Source organism: Castor canadensis, chromosome 8 (assembly GCF_047511655.1).
Source record: "Castor canadensis chromosome 8, mCasCan1.hap1v2, whole genome shotgun sequence".
Classification (NCBI taxonomy): domain Eukaryota; kingdom Metazoa; phylum Chordata; class Mammalia; order Rodentia; family Castoridae; genus Castor; species Castor canadensis.
In genome coordinates this window covers 48,969,267-48,988,332 of record NC_133393.1, presented here as the reverse complement: position 1 = coordinate 48,988,332, position 19,066 = coordinate 48,969,267, and the positions used below count along the sequence as shown (strand labels likewise).

Below are 19,066 nucleotides of genomic sequence, written 5' to 3'. Positions count from 1 at the left end.
GTGGGGGCTCTTGTCATTCTAGTGATGTGGGAGACATAAATAGGAGGACTGTAGTTCAGGCCATACCAGGCAAAAATGTGAGACTCTACCCTAAAATTAAAGCAAATAGGTCTGGAGGCATGGATCAACTGACAGACCACCTGCCTTACATGTGTTAAGCCTCTGAGTTCAAAGCCCAGTAGCACAAAAAAAGAAAATTTTATTTAATCATTGCACTGTGCCAACTACTTTGTATTTTCATGCATTATTTTTTGTCATAAAATCTCTTAATTTTGTATTATTCTATTTTATAAATTGTTACTTTAGGCTTAGCTACTTTATCATTTGCCTGAGTTTACATAGATAGTAAATAGCAGAAATATGTGTCAGCCCCTGTGCTAAGCCTTGGAGGTAGAGTGTTTAATTCTAACACCTTTCCTATTGTCCTGGACTTTATTAGAATTTAATTCCTAGACTATACTTAGTCACCTAGTCTCAGGTAATACTATAAAGATCCTGTGGGATGGTTTCGAGATATTATTTTACATTCTGAACATCTGACTCACTTATATTTCCAGTAGAGTTGAGAATAATGTCTCTGATTAGGAAATGACTACAGGTTCATGCAAATTAAAACAGAGAGATCAACAAAGTGTCTTAATTCCCTAGAGGCCTTCCATATCAGAGCTTTCCTCAAAGGTGGTTCAACATGCACGTAATTTCAGTATGTTTGTTAACTATAAGATATAATTCTTCTTTCCACATTATAACTCAGAAGAAAATTTGTTTTAATGTTGTTTGGTATAGACTGACTAGAATTCTGTTTTATGTATTTATTTTATTCCTTTTGGTTTATAGTTATTTGCTGGTATACAGGATGGAGAAAGCCTGCAGCTCTTTGAACAAAGCTCTCGTTCTGGCCATAAACAAGAGACACATACCATGGAGGCCACAAAGCTCATGGAGTTTGACCTTAAGCAGACACTTACCAGGCTTGTGACACATCTTTTTGGAGATGGTAGGTACTCAGATATCTTTGTCTTTGCTAACAGTTAGCATATTCTTAATTATTGAGGTTGGTTATATCCTGATAATTTTTGGTATAAGATATGGTTTAGTGGTTTAGTTCTTTGTGGGATGAAACCTATGGACTTTTTGTTTTCGGTTTATTTTAGTTGAGGACTAGGAACATGAAAGTAGAATTAGCTAGAGAAATAAAAATGATTAAATCCTTGCGTAAGAGTGATGAGTGATTAGTGTGATTGGGTTACTTTATTATCAGGTCAGACTTGATTGATGGGGCAAATTTCTTTTTTTGTTGTTTTTTAAAAAAATTATTACCATAAAACATTTGTACAGGGGGGTACATTGTGATATTTACATATGTGCTTACAATATATCCTAGTTAGATTTATCCCCTCCATCATTTTCCTTTTCACCCCACCGCCTTTTTACAACAATTTTAACAGGTTTCATTCTTTTTTTCATATATGAAAAAATACTCATCCTCATTCCCCCTTTCCTTATGGATGGGCAGGTTTCTTAATCATGTGAATAGGTCCAGTGGAAAATTTTATTTATTTACACATGGATGGATTACTTCCATCAACAACAAAAATATTAGCGGTGAGTTTCCTGTATAGGAACAATAGTTATGGTCTCATTTTAGTTACTTGCCTTCAATTATTTTTCTAAGAAAGTTTTTCATTGGTTTTACCCACTTTTACCCCAACTATCTGTAAGTTAACTTGAGATGATAGTTTTGTTTTTAGAACGATGTGAAGCAAAGGTTAGGGTTTTTCCTGCATTGTAACCTGCATTTAAGAAATGCCTCAGAGAATGGGGTGTAGTTTTGTGGTAGAGCGTCTGCCTGTTGTATGTGGGGCTGTGGGTTCAACACCTCAGCACTGCCCAAAAAAGAAAAAGAAAATGCTTGAAGATGGAAACCCAGCATGGTTTTGGCTCTCCTTTTTCTTTTTTTTCTTAAAAGATTTTAAAAACTCAGTATTACTGAGGTGTAATTGGCATAAAATAGACTTTAAAATAGTTTTTAAAGTTTGCAATTTATATAATGATATTCAGTAATCTGAACATATCTGCATAGTCTTTAAGTTTTGGTGTTTTAAGCGCATCTTTGAAATCACCAGCAAGATTGAGATAATAAACATATACCTTACCCCTAAAGGTTTCTTCCTGCCTTTCCTACATCTTACTGAGGCAACCAGTGGTATGCTTTTGTCACTATTAGTTAGTTTGCATTTTCTAAGTCTATATGAGTGGACTCATATGTTTGCACTCTTTTGTCTGTGGGTTCACTGAGTATAATTGTGGGAGTCATCCATTCTGTGATGTGTGTCAGTAGTCCAGTCCTTGTAATTGCTTAGCAGTATTCTAATCCACAGGCAATCCATTAACCCATTGGTAGACAATTTGTTTGTTTTAAGTTTGGGGCTTATTACTAGTAAAGCTTTTGTGAATATTCATATATGAATCTTTTTATGTATGATTTTACTCCTCTTAGAATGTCATTAGAATGAACAGATCACATGTTAGGTGCTAATTTTCCAAGAAAATTAAGTATACTGAATTGTTTTCTGAAGTGGGTATACCATTTTACATTCCTACCAGTAATATATGAAGATTCTACTTGCTTTAGCAACATTTAAGATGGCCAGTCATTTCAATTTAAAAGGAATGTAGTATTCTATTAAATGAGCATTCAGTATATATAAAATAACTCTTCCAAATAAGCAAGCAAAAAGCAACCTAAGAGATAAATGGCTCATCATGCTAATATTTGATATGTCTGGAATAACCAATGAATTTATGAAATGATGCTTACCCTTTGAAACAGGGAAGAGCCAATGAAACCACCTGGAATATTTTTTGTCATTCTTCACAGGGGAAGTAATTGTAAAGTCTAACATTTGTGGTGCTTGCCTGTAATCCCAGCTACTCAAGAGGATTGTGGCTCTAGGCCAGCCCAGGCAAAAAGCCAGATCTGATCTTAAAAATAATCTGGGTGTGGTAGTGCCTGTCCCTTGTTACGTGGGAGGCATGGGGAGGACGATCACAGCCCAAGGCTGTCCCTGAGCAAAAGACCTCCATCTGAAAAAATAACTAAAAGCCAAAAGGGCTAGAGGCATAACTCAAGTGATTCCCTTAGTTTAAGTCCCAGAACTCCTACCCCTGCAAAATCTAATATTTGTAAGTATTGAGATAGTGAAAAAATAGGGTCTAATACTAAGTTCTGGCTTTCTGTGGGAGTCACAGTCACCGTTCCTAGCCTGGACATTAATACTAACTGCTCTTTATTCATCTCTAGATTTCCCCTATTTGCACATGAACTCAAATATGTATTTAGAATAGCTGACTGCCATAATGTCAAATGCACAGTTCATGCAATATTTAAGAAACCACTAAATAATCCTATATATTCTTTATATGCATACGTTTAAAAAAGGATATTACCAACTTTAGAATGCTATCTTTTCTAGAAGGTGGGGAAGGGTATTAGGGAGGGTATAGAGAACAGACTTCCAGAATGTTCATAATGTTTGATTTTTTTCCAAAAAGGTATGAAGTTAAATATGAAAAAATATTATGATTTGATAAAATGTAATAATGGGGGCATGGATGGTTGCTATTTTCTATTCCTGTCTCCAGATTTGAAATATTTCATATTAGAATGGTGTAATGTAATAGTGAACAGGTTTCAGACAGAGATTGGTGATGTAAAAATCCTGTTATAACCAGGCTCTCTTACTTTATGATAAAGGAAAGGAATTGTGATATTTTTAACAGTAATCTACTTAACACTGAAATACAGGGAGATGGATTGTGTTGTTCAGACTGTTTTAGAGGCAGGGTAGGATAGACGAGGTTATAGTATTTTCAGGATGTAGTGTTCTCTTGCTAGTAGATTTGCAGAAAGATTCAGGTTCATCTGAGGGTTTCCCTTGTCACTACAGAGGGATATTTTGGGGCCCACCTTATTCGTGTCTTTCTACACATTTCTGTAATCAAATGATTTGATGTTTGTGAAATTTAGAAACTGGTTTTCCACTGGGTTGCAGGCATCATGATACGGAATAAACCAGATACAATCCCTGTTTTCTAGGAGATACAGATTTTTTAAATCCTGTGCTAAAGAAGCAGGAAGAGCCTGTTAGTGCACAAGGGCTTCCTGCAGGGGGAGCTGTGCTCCAAGGGGGCTCCTGGTGGAGGACAACCCAGGTTATTTGCAGAGGATGAATGAGAATTAGCAGTAAAGGGGCTGGGGGACCAAATAAGGAAGAAAGGAAGGAAGGATAACAAAATAAGTGAGACATAATGTTAGTCATTGAAAACAAGTATAATGCAGTATAACACTGAAGAAAGAAGAAAAGAGACTGAAAGGAAAATAGTCAATAGCAAATCTCATGCTCATTGAGAAATCACAGTGTGGATTGAGAAATATTACTATGAATATCTCTTTTATCCTCTTATTCTGAAAATATTCATCTGGTCATTTAATATTTTAGGTTTCAGTTTGTAACTTTTAAGTTAAAATAATATTTCACTCAAAAATAAAATGAGATAACATGTGAAAGTTACCTTATAAGTTGAAAATGTTAACTAAATGTGTAAATATGATAAAATGAAGGGAAGGAAGGGAAATTAAGGTAGTTAAAGCCGGGAGCCTCTGAGGAATGAGTAAAACAAATCAGGCTGATAGTTATGGTTGCTTTGTCTTTGTTGTGTCTAACAGGGTGAGATTTTACCCCAGACTGGCCTAGCAGTCATATTGGTGTTGAGAGTGGCTTTAACATCCTCACTGAGCACTGGCAAGTGTTTTTAGAAAGAAAACACTGTGCTAGATCTTGTGGAGATAGAGGATATGCATTCGTCTGAATCTGGTCCTGAACTTGCTTTGGTGTTAATGTTTTTAATTCTTGTATTTGTATAGCTTTCAAAACCATGCTTTGAAATGAGAATTTCCAGTTAGCACATTTCCTTATAAAAAACCATTTCTGTGATACATGGTTTTTCTGACTGCGATGTCTGTCTTGATGTAGTAGGCATGCTCATGTCAAAGATTAGGAAAAATAGCAATGGAATTGTAGCTTTTTTTCCTCAGGCATACATTTGCTTTATTACTTTAAAATATTGTTTACCTGGACTTTTTAGATTTCATTACAGATCAGTGTTGCTATTTTTATGAATCTTCAAATTCACTTTTTGTTTGTAAGATGGAGTTAGCAGTGCTGTGGAGTGGAATTTAGTAAAAAATTCACCTGCTTGGAAATTATGTGGTGTTCATGTTGCACTAAAGTCTGTGGGAAAAGCCTGTAGGAAAAGCCTGTAGCTTTTTCTTTCCTTCCAGCGATGATCAGTTTTGACTCCATTCACACCATCACCCTGAAAATGCTGCCCACACACCTTTGCCTTGTCCTGGTGTGTCTTTGCTGTGCGTACTGCTGAGAGCCATGCTAGAAAGGGTGTGTGAGCCTGTTCCTTGGTGTGTTTGCCAGGCTTGTTACATCTGTTGTGCTATTTCTCAGGGCACGTACTGAGCAGCGTGGGAAGATGACCCAAACTCAGGGCTGTTAATGAACTTGAAGAGTCAGGGGGTCTGTATTGTAGAAAACAGACTGTGCTGTGTGTTTTTTCAATGCTTATACTGAATTGTACCAATCTTTTGATGTTTTTTTGGCTGTTTCTCCTGATCGCTCAATAAAAGTGTCTTGTTCCTATTTTAGGCATTTCAGAGGCACCATTTAATTGTTTGTTTGTTTTATTTTTTGGTGGTCTGTTTTTGTTTGTTTGTGCTTATTTATTTATCTATTTTGCAAGCTTCTGAAAAATGTTTTGGTAAACCTGCCTAGGTACCATCAATCTGATTGTCATTTAGATTAATAATAGCAATAATAGTGAAGACAATTGCAGAATAGAGATAATAGTTGATAGAATCAAACACTGTGCTGAGCCTTTTTATAAGGAGTGTTTTCTTTTGACCTACATCTATAATGCAGGCATAATAATCTCTGTATTTCAGATAAGGGAAACTGACAGCATCAGAGACACAGTTTTAGCTCACGCATTCTGACTCCTGAGCCCATGGTAAAGATTGCTTTTTTTGAAAATAGGAACAAATCATTTTAATAATATTCCTGAAACACTAAGGCCTATGAAAACCATGACATGAAAGCAAACTAACTAAAAATGGGGCCTATCTCTAGGTATTGCTTCTGGCTGTTTCCTTCCCCGTCTCTCCTGGTCTCTGACTCCTGGTGGCAAAGCCTCTGCATCATATCCAATTGCATTTTGGGTATCAATATCACTTAAAAACCTCAACTTCAGTCTTTCTGTAATTAATGAATGGGAACTGCTTTTGTGTGAATATTTGTGCTCAAATATATTTGTTTTTATTGTCTAGGCTTTTCACCTTTTATTATTATTATTGAGTTCCTTTGTTCTTGAAAAGCAAAATTAAAAATTAGAACACGTTATTTCCTTGTGGCAGTTTGTTGTTATTACAGGTACTTTAGATTCAGTTTTTTTTCTTTCCCTCAAATGTTTATTATTTTCTGCTAACATTTCAATTGTACCAGCATCCTAAGGCTATTATAAGAGAGGTTATCATTTTAGATTGGAAAGAAATAAAATAATTCTTTAGACTGTTTTTATGCCTGTGGAATTCATTGTCATTTTTCATATTTCTCAAATGTTTTCTGTATATTTCGGACTCTGTTTGGCCAATATCTCCTTCAGAGCAACTAAGGTGAGGATTTAGAGTTCCTAACATTTTAACTTCTCTTTCTATCCTTTAGGGTTTACAACCCTTCTTTGGCACCATGTTTTTGCCAAACATTGGAGTTTCCTTTCATAATGCATTGGCCCTCAGTACAGTTTAGATTAACTAGTCTGAATGAGAGGTGGATTGTACCATTCCCCTGCTGACTAGTTATGTGCCTTCTGGGAGAGACGTCTCTCTCTCCTTATTTAAAAGAAAAGGGCCTATGGTGGTCATTGAAATGTACCTCCCAGCATCTTCTCCAAGAGTTCAGGTTGGCGTGACATTCTTGGGCCAGCTTCTTGAAGTATAGGCTCAGCTTCCAGGAGCCTCCTTGCCCTGGGACATGTCCTTCTCAGGCCTTCCTACAGAATGTGGAAGACTGAATGTGACATGAACAGAAAGGCCTTCTGTAGGGCAATTACGATTACTGTCCATTCCAGAGCTCTAGCAACCATAAGGCTTTGTTGTACCTGATTGCAGTTGGTCTCTCTGCCCAACCTTCTTTCGCTTACCACTTCTGCCTTCCATAGGAGCTAATTCCTCCAAAATTACCTGCTTGCCAACCCGACCTGCATAGGGACCAAAACACGGTGCCATCTCACCAAAACTCCTAGGGTCCTGTGTTGTCAATGGTGTCCTGGTCAGGAGTGAGATCAGGAGGTAATGGTAATGAAGACCCCATGACTTGCATATACACTTACTTTTATATGTTTTTATTTATGAATCCTTCATTCTTTTTGGTGGAGATGTTACTGGAGTTTGAACTCAGGACCTTGCACTTGCTAGGCTGGCACTCTACCACTTGAGCCACTCTGCCAGCCCTTGAATCCTTCTTAATGTAAATAAAGTGAAAGTGATTGAGATTAACATGTTTATAATTGTTAGTTCTATTTTGTTCCTAAAATTGAATCTATTTTAAAATATTTTAAGCTTATCACTTTTAATAATTTTAAATCAGTTCTTTTGGGCTGGCTGATGCTATCTGATTTGGATAGGATTGTCTTTCTGAGAGAACTCTTAGACAGTGAAGTAGCAAAACACTCATTGCCATCATGTAATTTTGACTTGCCTGTGCTCACTGTAGCTAGGATGTAATTCATAGCAGCGTGCTCTTTCTGGGGAGTACTGCAGTGTGTTAACTTTTGTGAGGCTTGGGATCTGTGGAATGGAGATGTGAAGTGTCTTGAGTTATAAGTGGAGGTGTTTGATGGACACAGAACATGACCTTAGGAATCAGATAATGTTTTTAATTACTTCCTTCCTTTGGAGTCTCTAATTATATGTTCAAGTGACCACTTGAAACTCTTCCTTTTAGTTCACTTATGCTCTTTTTTTCTTGCCCTGTTTTTTTTTTTTCCCGTCTGCTTTTTATATTGGATAGTCTCATTTGCTATATCTTCAAGTTCACCAATCTTTTCTTTTGCAGTATCTAACTTGCTGTTAATCCCATTATTATGTTTTTCTTCTCATTCCTGTGCTTTAATTAATATCTTTTTTATATCTTTTCTAGGTCTACTTAACATTTTTAGTTTTCAATGCCATTATAATATGTATTTAATGTCTTTTTTCCTACTAATACTGTTACCTGTTGTTTGTTTGTTTCTTTTTTAATTTGGTGGTATTGGGGTTTGAACTCAGGGCCCCCCCTCCACTTGCTAGGCAGGCACTCTATCACTTGAACCACTCTGCCAGTCCCTTTTTGTGTTGGGTATTTTTTTTCTTTTGTTTTTGAGGTACTGGGGTTTAAACTTGGGGCCTACATCTTGCGCTACTCTACCAGCCTTCTTTTGTGATGAATTTTTCGACATGGGTCTTGCAAACTGTTTGCCTGGGCTGGCTTAGAACTGTGATCCTCCTGATCTGTCTCTTACAGGTATAAACAACCAGCACCAGTTGGTGTTGGTTATTTTCAAGATAAAGTCGGCATACTATTTGCCTGGGCTGGCCTTGAACTGTGATCCTTCTGATTTAGCTACCTGGGAGGTAGCTAGGATTCCAGGCATGAGCCACCAGTGCTTGGCCCTGTTGTTTCTTTTAAGTTGCTATTGATTTTTCTCTACTGAATACTTTTTTCTTCTTTGCATCCCTGATAATTGTCTACAGGATGCTAATATTAATTTTACCAGGTGCTGCCTTGGGTCTTTTGTATTCCTAATAACATCCATGAACTTTTTGAGTCTTCTCACACATTGAGAAACACAATGAGTTTTTTGAGTCTTCTTTCTAAGTCTTCTTAGGCAGGACCTATATAGTGTTTAACATGGAGTTGGTTTCCCCACAACTGATGCAATGTTTTTCCTGGTACTGTAACTGATAACCTGCAAATTATGAGGTTTCTCACTTGGTGATTGGAACCAGCACTATTCCTAGTACTAGGGGAGCTCCCACCATTATTCCCTCTAATTCTTTTGTGGTGCGTTTCCTGGGCAAGGGTAATTTCTCCATGCATACACTGATTAGTATTCCAGTGAATTCTGAAGGGGATCTTCTACAGAGCTACAGAGCTCTCTCCCTATGCATCTCCCTTTTCTCTGTTACTTTGTCCTATGCACTCCTGCCATCCTGACTTGTCCAGGCTCCTAGCTCTCTCTCTCAGCTCAGGTTGATCATTGGGTGCTTTGTATATTCTCTTTTTTTCCTGAAGTGATGTAAAGTCTCATTTCTCAGAGATCAGTGTCCTTGGTCATTGTATGGCTAGATTGATGGAGACTGTGAGCTTTTTGTCTACAAGGCTTCTTTGTATACTCCATAGATATATGAAGATAATTTCCCTTGAGCATACATTGGGGAGTAGGATTGGGGCCCACAGGATCTGTGCTGTGTCTCTCCCAAAAACTGGAGTACTGCTAGACTATCCTCTCTGCTACTTAATAATAGCAGGGGAATGTCACTTTTTCTAGTTTCTCCTAGCCCAGACCAAATTTTTGAATGAGGGGGCTCAAGAAGTTGTGCTGGTGGCCATTTCTAACTTCATTGTGAGGTGGATAAATGATACTGCTTTAAGATCCAAGCCCTAATCAAAAGGATTCTTGTGGAGGGGTCCCAAGGCAATAGTTAGAAGCGCTGCTGTCTCTACCAAACAGGAGACTGACAGCTGCAGTACCAGTTATACCATCACGAGTGGTGGGGGAAGTTGCTAGCCTTTTATTTTTCTCCTATTACTCTGTATATGTCTTAGCAGAGGGAGTTGTTGTGACTGAAACAGTACTAAGGTTTTCTAGTGTATGCTTGGAAAGTCCCACACTAGAGGATTTTATTATCCTCTGGAAGAAGGACAAAATGGTGTTTAGCATTAACTTTGTAGTAGGAATGATTTTATTCTACTTAGCAGTCTGTAGCACTGGACTCGAGTATGTGGCTATGTGGACATATAAGATATATATGGTACACTAAAGAGTCACAGTGGTGGCATTGCCAGGTTTGTAAGGCCCTGGATGGGAATGAAGTGCAAGTCATGAATGACTTTGTGCTGCCTGTGAGGTGGGTTTTGGAAATGGCATCAACATCCATATTATTCCCACATGGATGCTTCAGATACTAAATGTGCCTCCTCTTCCTTATAACCACCAGTGGCATGTTTGCCAAATCTGGAGGACACTGTTTTTCTTTGCTAGGAGAGAGACAGGATGAAACTTGCAGCAAGGGTTGATTAAGAAAGGCAGAAAGACCTGAGAATCTTGTCTGTGGGTACTCAGCTGTCTCACTGACAACAGTAGCGGCTTAAGGGGGCCAAGTTGGTAGCCTTATGAGCAGCATCCTGGATCTTCTTCTAGAACCTGAGCTCTAGTTTGACTCCAATTAATTAGTCATTTGCCATGGCCTCTGTGAAAAGCATTGAACGGATGTTTGTGCAAAATGTTATGTAACACCTATAGAGAACAGTTCAATATTTATTACAATTATAAAAGCATTTACTCTTTGGCCCAACAGGGTATTTTGTTACAGCATTGTTTTTTAATAATAAAATATTGGGCATGTTACAAGTATGTAAGAAGCAGAAGTAGACATTTGTATTCACTTCTGATAATAAAAAGGAAACTAAATTTACTAGAAGGGTTCAAGAGAGGGAGGGCAGACAAAATCAGGGGCTGGAAGTTAAACCTTTCACCAATGCCTTATTATATAGTGAGATGTATCTTGTTAAAGTGCTTTGATTTTTGAACCTTGTGAACATATTACTGTTCAAAAATATTTTAAAGGAAGTCAGTAAAATAAAGCAATACTGAGAAATCTGAAAAAAAAAAGACATGTCACATGTGCTGCTTACTAGATACTTAGTTCAAAGGGTTGTAGGTTTTACACAGAAGCAGAAGAGATCGAATTGTCAGGTGCCTTTCACGGTGTTGGCTGGATAATTTCCCTGGTTAGATTGTATCTTCTAAGATGATGCCATTTTTAAAAAATTTATTTCAGCCAGGGAGTAACTTTCTTCCTTTTTCTTTCCACTCTTCTTTCCTTCCTTGACTACATACCGTCTGCTGTTCAGAAAGCATGAGGATCCAACCTGGTTTCAGATTGCTGTATTCTACTCTTTCTTTGTTACCACTTGAAGGAAAACCTATTGAAATGTTAATGCCTAACAGCAATGGTTAATAGCATATGTGTGTGGTCAGTTTTAAAGTTATTTGCTTCAGTGGAGGGTAGCCCTGGAAGGATTTAACCATGCAAAATTTGTATTCTCTTGCCTGTGGAAGGTGGTTCTGATGGCAGAGTTCCATCTTTAAATATATGGGGTCTAGGAAGCAGCAGCAAAGTCTCTTTAATTAGTCTTAAATCAGGGAAATGAAATGTCATATTGTGTTCATTAACTATGACATCTAGTAAAGTGAATGGGAGGTAGAATGGAATGATAACTATTTGATATTCAGATGGACTGCTCAGGAAGTGAAGATTGGTGGGAAGTGACCACATGCCCACATACTCTGTGTTGTATCCTCAGATGGTTTTGCCATGGATATTGGAAGGCTGGTACACAGAGTAGTCAGGATGCTGTAAAACCTTTCCCGTGTTCCTGGTGTCTTGTGGCAGATAGGGGTAGGTAGTGTTCTGCCAGAATTGAGAAAGAATTAGAGTTCTTTATCACTCCTCCAATGGGCTTATATCACCATCCTGAAGGAGTTTCTGCTTACCATTTCAGAGGTCCCACTTGAGGGATTGCTTCGAGGTTTTGGGCTGTCTTCAGCCTTGTACAAGCTCAGTGTTCTCATTCAGAAGAGCAAGTAGTCAGCATGCAGTTCTCCCAAGAGACTCCTCTATCTCCTGGGAAAGCTGGGCTCTTGTAGGGTCTTGTCTAAAAACCAGTGTATGAAGTAGCTATCCTTTTACACTGTGTGGAGATGAGGCAGCTGAGGTGCAGATAGGTGAATTAACTTAGCATACAGTTTCACAGGACATACGGTAGAATTCTGAGGCTGGAACTAAGATTTGCATTCTAAGATGTACTTTCTTCTGGGGTAAAAATTTAAGTATGTATTTTTTGGCAGTTGCTGTAATCTCACAGAGTTCTGAAGCCATTTATAAAAGTTCTGAACTGCATTTATAAATGTGGTTTAATAAATTTTATCCTTGCCCTTTCCCTCCAAAAAAGAAGGAAAAAGAAAAATCCTGGGCCTTATTTTCCATTAGATATATAACACATATGGATTTTATTTTGATCTATAACTAATAAGAACTTAGTCTAATATACTATGGAGCCATATGATTTGGATTTGCCAACTAAAAATTCTCCACTATTAATGTTCAGTTCAGAGTACATAGTTTTTATTAGTATTTTTACTGATTCCTGATATATGACATCTGAACGAAGCCATAATTTTGACCTAATTATTTAGTATTGCATCTTTTAATAGAAAAAGCATGTCAAGATGCTTTTTCAACTAGGTATAATACAGTGATATTGAGGTCATGAAGCAAATACCAAGAAGAAAGTGTATTTTGGAACTAAGTGTTCAATAAATGATTCCAGTATTAGTGATTTTTTAAAGATCACTGTTCATGTGTCAAGGTGACTTTAAATTGTTAGGATATAAAAGAGAATATATAAAATTTATACATTAATTAATATTATTTGCTTTAAATAATTGCAGTTTGTATTTGAAGTAAAACGAAAGACTGCTCATGTGTGGCATTTGTCAGATTGCAGCTTTTGTCTGTTTATGTAAAGATGGCAAAGGACAAGCTCCATAAGGTAGTGGAACAAAGGAAATGGAGGGTGTGTGGATCTGGCATTCTTTGCTGGGTGGTACTAATTTTAAAAGAGAAACTTAGCAAAGGATCTGAGTTGGTGGGAGGGACTAAAATTGCACAGTCTCATGAGACACAACTTTTGCCAACCTGCTTTTTCTAAAGTTTTTGTATTACTGCCTGTGGATTCTGTTCTAGAAATCACTAATAGTTGCTCATGAATTCTGAGAAACTTTGGCTAGCTTCTCTGACTTTCCATGGTTTGCTGTGGGTGGTTTTCAGTATGGAACAAATACTTGTCATTGTTATCAAAACAGACACCCATACGGTGATTGAGAAAGAAGAAACTTGGCCATAGTGGCCAAGATGTTAAACTCCAAAGAGCAAGAGGTGGCGATGCAAGGTATGGACATGTTTTTTAAGAATTTGCTCAATATTACAGACATTTAAAGCCAAGTCACACCGTTTTTCTAATGACAAAAGTAGTAAAGCAGTAGCCCTTCAGTAAAAGAAGGTTTCTCTTCACTCTGTAGTTCATCCTTTGCAGAGATGCTGTCAGCCCCACAGATGGGTACCAGTAAGCCGAACCATCTCTGTGGAAGCCCAGCTTCCCATGAGATTGTGTGCAGGAGGTGTTTACCTTAGGTTTACAAACACTGATCATGGAATGCTGCTCATCAACATGTGATTATTTTGAGTGCTTACCAGTGTCTTTGAAAATTCTCTCTCTGACTAGCAGAAGTCTGAAGACATTGCAGATATGAGATATAAGTCAATATCAACTAAACTCTTTGATTAGCCTGCCCAAAAGCATTTTTAAAAGGTCATTCAAGAAAATTGTGCAGAATTCACCTAGTATTTCCAAGCACTTAGATAATATTTAACTATATGATGAAGAAATCAGGACATTAACCCTGAATGCTGTCACTGTTTGTGGTAAAATTCAAGTCAAGTATAAAAAAGTCACATAACAAAATTTGTTTTTCTAAATTATTTTTGTAAAATGACTTGTGGTTACCTGCCAGGAGTTACAAAAAGGAATGATAAAAATGGTTTTGTCTGCCTGTTCTTGTGTCCTTGTTTTTTGTCCCAAGGCTTCACACATTTGTTTTTGCTAGCAACATTCTCTCTGGTGCTTTTTTTAATAGGAATATTGCTAGGGTTTTTTTTGTCCCAAGGAAGGGCCAGCACACAGGTGTACAAATACCTTCCTCTCAGAATACACTCACAAATAAGTGACTGATCTTCACATCTGAATATCAACACAGACAAACATGGGCTACTCAGGCAACTTGTGGACATTTTCCCAATGGTCTGCTATGGCAGGGTGAGCTTTTATTCCTTGTTAGAAAAAGATGAGATCTACTCAGCAATAAAAAGGAATGAACTATTGCTATGTACAGCAGTATCGATGAATTTTAAAATAATTAGGCTGCATGAATGAAGCCAGATGAAAGGAGAGTAACCTCTGTATGTTTCTACTTCTGTAAAATTCTAGGGAATGCAAACTAGCCTGTAGTGACAGGAGATCAGAAGGCTGTCTAAAATGTGTTTGTATGTGTGGGATGGGCAGGAGAAGAGGTAGCGACTGTGGTCGAGTGGGGAAGACTAGAAGGAGCATGAGGAAACTTTTGGAACTATGGGTACATTCAGTATCTTTTTTGTAGTTATACAGGGGATTGAACTTAGATCGTTGCACATGCTAGATAAGTGTTCTACCACTGAGCTACATCCCCAATACTTTTTTTAATTTTTACTTTTATTTATGTATGTATATATGTATTTTTTTAGTGGTCCTCGGATTTGAACTCAGGGCCTTGCATTTGCTAGGCAAGCACTCTACCACTTGAGCCACACTCCCAGGCCTTTCTGCTTTACATATTTTTCAGTATTTAAGATTTGCAGCATGTTGATATGGGAAATGGGGTCCTTTAGTAAGACTGTGCATAGTGTTGCCTGAAAGAAGAGAAGAATCATCCCAGAAGGGAAAGGAGCAAAGTGATTTTTCAACTCTTAGCCTTTTTCTGAGTTCCTGACAGTCAGTGGGCACCAAGCTGCTAGGTTACCATCATCTTTTTTCTCTGCTTAAATTTGGCAGATGTTTTATTAACTTCCTGTTAGCTTTAATAAATTTAAAAATAAAACATGCATCTCTGATACTGAAAGTTGGTCATGTTTTCCTAAAGTAGTCTATTTTTGTATTAAAACTGTTGAAACTGAGGGATCTCTGAAATTAAGAGTTGCTATAGTCATCACAGAAAAAGGACCAGATTCTGGGACAAGTTCCTAAAACCACCAGCCGCAAGGCCAGGTAGCAACTGGAAATAGATCCATCAGACCAGAAGGAAGAGTATTTTTATCTATTTATTTTTTGCAAAATACTAGAAGAGTTTTATTGAGAGTAAGAGAGTGAGTGGAAGGAGGAAAGTCCACTCCTCAAGAAACGGAGGGGAGCGTGCTCTGTGCAAGGGCTCTCAAGAGCAGTACCTGTAGCTGAAGAGCCCAAGAACATGTTTTAATAAGGAAAATTTGGTAACGGCAGGCATAAATTGTTTCTAATCTATAACATTAGAGGGGAAGGGCCATGCCTATCAGGGGAAGCTTTAGAATGGGAGGCATTCTGGTCCATAAGTAGAAATGACTGTTGCTTCTTCCGTATTAACTGCTGTTAACATTCCAGAAAGTTTTTATGTAACAGGGTACAGCAAGACCACAAAATCCTGGTAGTCACCCTGATGCGTTTTAAGAAAATAGTCTTTTGTGATTTGCCTATGGCTATTAAATGATTAACTTCCCTTGTCTCCTGATCACTCAGTCCTTGGGCCTTTGTAGTTATACTAGGAGCATATCAGAATTTTTCTTTTGTGAATAATACACAAGTTTGAGGGATAGTATAGTAAAAATATAGTTTCTTTAGCTGTGAAACAATGTCATCGTCACATAGAAACTAACAGAATCACCTGCTCTCTCATGATCTCAGCCTAATATTTCCCTCTGCCATGTGGTTTCAGGGAATTAACAGGTGATTAATTTGGTTTTAGAGGGTCTTAGAACTACACCAAGTGTTTTTCATATTGGAAAAGACATGCCCAGTTTTTCACAAGTTTTAAGATTTATTACCTCACTCTAGTATGTTCTAAATTAGTTTGTTTGCTATTTATTTCACTTAGAATGTAGTAATTGCTATCATTAACTGAAGGGCAAATTTGATCTCAAGAAAGGGTATGCTGCCTTGTAACCTATTTGTTTTTCTTTGGCATTTCTGCAGGGTTGGAGATAAGATGGGTGGACTGCTACTTTCCTTTTACTCATCCTTCCTTCGAGATGGAGATCAACTTTCATGGAGAATGGCTAGAAGTTCTTGGCTGTGGGGTGATGGAACAGCAACTGGTCAATTCAGGTAAAAAAGAACTCCACATTTTATTTTCAGGTTTTCTAAAGGGAAGCTCACTTCCCTTACATCCTCATTTGCATAGTCATTTACAGCATATCTGTACTCTTCCAGGGATGGTCTACTGGTTTCTCTTCATTGTCCACTAGACTTGTGTCTGACACTCAGCTCTAGAAGAACATACCTGTCACATCTCATTTAGAAAAGGCTTCATGTCTTTGAAGCTCTTCCTTCTGGGCTACTGGATTTGTACATTGTGGTTTTATATTTGTTCATATGTTGCTTTGTAATTACCCCAAAGCTGTTTGATGCATGTCACTGAGTGCAGTTTGTCTTCTAAACTATTTGAGGACAAAACTAATGTCATAATCCTATGAAATACAGTTCATAAATACACTAAAATACAATGTGAAGACACCTTGGCTTAGTTGTTCACCGTTCTCAGCATGGGCCATGCCATCAACTACAGGTAAGTGGAAAGACAAAGTACAGGCTAAGTTCTACCCTTATCTATACAGGTATTTGAGAAAGCTCTTTCCAGCTCTTTTCTGCAGGACTACTGGTCAATAAAAACTAAAATGATAGCATCTAAACTGTGCTGTGAGTTTTTCTTTTTCTTTTTTTCTTTTTTTTTGGTGGTACTGGGGTTTGAACTCAAGGCTTCATCCTTGTATAGCTAGGGCACTCTTCCTCTTGAACCACAGCTTCAGCCTTTTTTGCCCTGGTGAAATTGGAGATAATGGTCTCATTTTTTGCACAAGCCATAATCCTCTTAGGTTTCCTGCCATAGCTGGGATGACAGGCATGTACCACAACACTCAGCCTTTTCTGTTGAGATTGGGTCTCCTGAACCTTTTTTTTTTGAGGACTGGCCTAAAATAACCATCGTCCAGATCTTAGCCTCCCTAATACCTGGGATGACAGTCACTCAAATGCTACCTTGCTCAGCTGTTGGTTGAGATAGGGTCTTGAGCCACGATCCTCCTGATCTCAGCTTCTGAAGTAGCTAGGATTATAGGCATGAGCTATGAATTTCTTAAAACATCACTATCTGAATTTAATTAAAACATTCGTTTGGAGGTATAAAATCTCTAGGAAAATTGGAGGGATTTGGCAGTTGAGCTCAGTGCATAAGTGGTAAACACCTAGTGGAGAAGAATGGATGTATACTGTCCTGGGGACTCCTCTGCCCTCTTCCTGAAGAAGGCCATTTGCTATGTGGGTATGGAGGGTAGCTCTGACTGGGATTGGGCACAGAGCCTTCTGCCACCAGATGGATAAGAGAGGTCCTTCCTGTTGACCAGTGCATGTGGATAGACTGTGGGCCAGGTGTGGTACACAGTCAAGGATTGGGAAGTGAGGCTGAGGTGAAACCAAAGAGACAGGGTGGCATGAAGTATAGGAGCTATTAGCTGGGTTGTTGAGACTGGATGTCTGGCCTCTTCTGGGTGACTGTTGTTACCCAGCAAGTCCTACTTTGCCTGCTTCACAGCATGCCAGTCAATTACCTAAACTATTAGTTTTGCAAAAGAGCTTATTCTTAAGGTGCTAAAATGTAAGGAGGGAGGAGCTCCAATCTCAAAACCACCTCCCTGAGGATGGGGCTTAGGGATTTTATGGTGTAAAGAAGCTGGAAGATTTGAAGTGTGGGGATAGGTGTTTGGAGGGATAAGTGTTGTGATCAGTGTTCTGCTCATGTATTGTCAGACTTCATAGCTCTTCATGTTCAGAAAGTGGTGGTGTTAGCTTATCTGAGGGCAGAGTTTTGACCCTCAGAAAGTGCTCTGACCTCAGAAAGTCACCCATTAGACAATTGCATAGGCCCAAGTGAAGGGTTAGTGTTTCAGCTGGTTGAGTACCAGGCAAATTCCTGAAACTAGTTATGCAAATTTTATGATAGAAATTATACATCAGAGGGGTTACCACTAGCAAAACTGGTAGGAGTGAACTGTTTCACTGTGTTGTCTTTAAAAAGGGTGATGTAAGTGAACTAAAAGCAAGTGGAGCTGGAGGCTTACTCAGATTTTCCCTTCGTTTTACTTGTAGGTCCCTTCATAGATTCCTCTCCATTCTGCTGAGGAAGATTGGGGGAGCCCACCATAGGGTCAAATGCTTAATGGACAGTTTTATTTTATTTTATTTTTTCAGGTTTTTAAAATAACCTTTATTAAGTTAACATGTGCATTACAGGAAACAAACACATGAAGCAAAGAACAAAATCATCCATAGCCACAAGCAGTATTAATGGCCAGTTTTAAATATGTGAAGGGCTGACCTAGAGGAGAGAGATGACAGAGACTGAGAAAGGTGATCTGAATCAGTTAGTATCCATAAGAGTTGTGAGACTTGCATTTGAAAGTCCAGAAATCCAGGGGTTTTGTTACAACTCTGTCAACTAACAGCTGTGTGTCCTCAGGCAAGTTGTTTATTTCCTGTGATATTTGGTTTTATCAGAGATAGAGTGGCCACAGTGATGCCATCCTCAAAGTTCCATTATGAAGATTAATTGAGGTGATGCATATAAAGTGCTTAACAAAGGCCAGATGCCAGTGGCTCATGCCTGTAATTCTAGCTACTTGGGAGACTGAGATAAGAGAGGATCTCTGTTCGAGGCCAGCCAAGCAAATAGTTTGTGAGATCCCATATCCAAAAATAACCAGAGCAAAATGGGCCTGGAGGTGTGGCTCAAGTAGTAGAGTGCTTGGTTTTACAAGTCTGAAGCCCTGAATTCAAAC

General features: G+C 38.2%; 1 protein-coding gene across 12 annotated transcripts in view; it reads left to right on the top strand.

Moving 5' to 3' along the window:
• Fars2 (phenylalanyl-tRNA synthetase 2, mitochondrial) overlaps positions 1-19,066 on the top strand; it is a 509,857-nt gene that overhangs the window by 149,973 nt on the left and 340,818 nt on the right. For all 12 annotated transcript variants that reach the window (XR_012450765.1, XR_012450764.1, XM_074082961.1 and 9 more), the window contains exons 3-4: positions 838-997; positions 16,209-16,340. Coding sequence is in view for 10 of the 12 variants with exons in the window: in XM_074082961.1 (XP_073939062.1) it covers positions 838-997; positions 16,209-16,340 (292 nt within the window). In the remaining 2 variants the exon portion in view is untranslated. The remainder of the gene's footprint in view (positions 1-837; positions 998-16,208; positions 16,341-19,066) is intronic.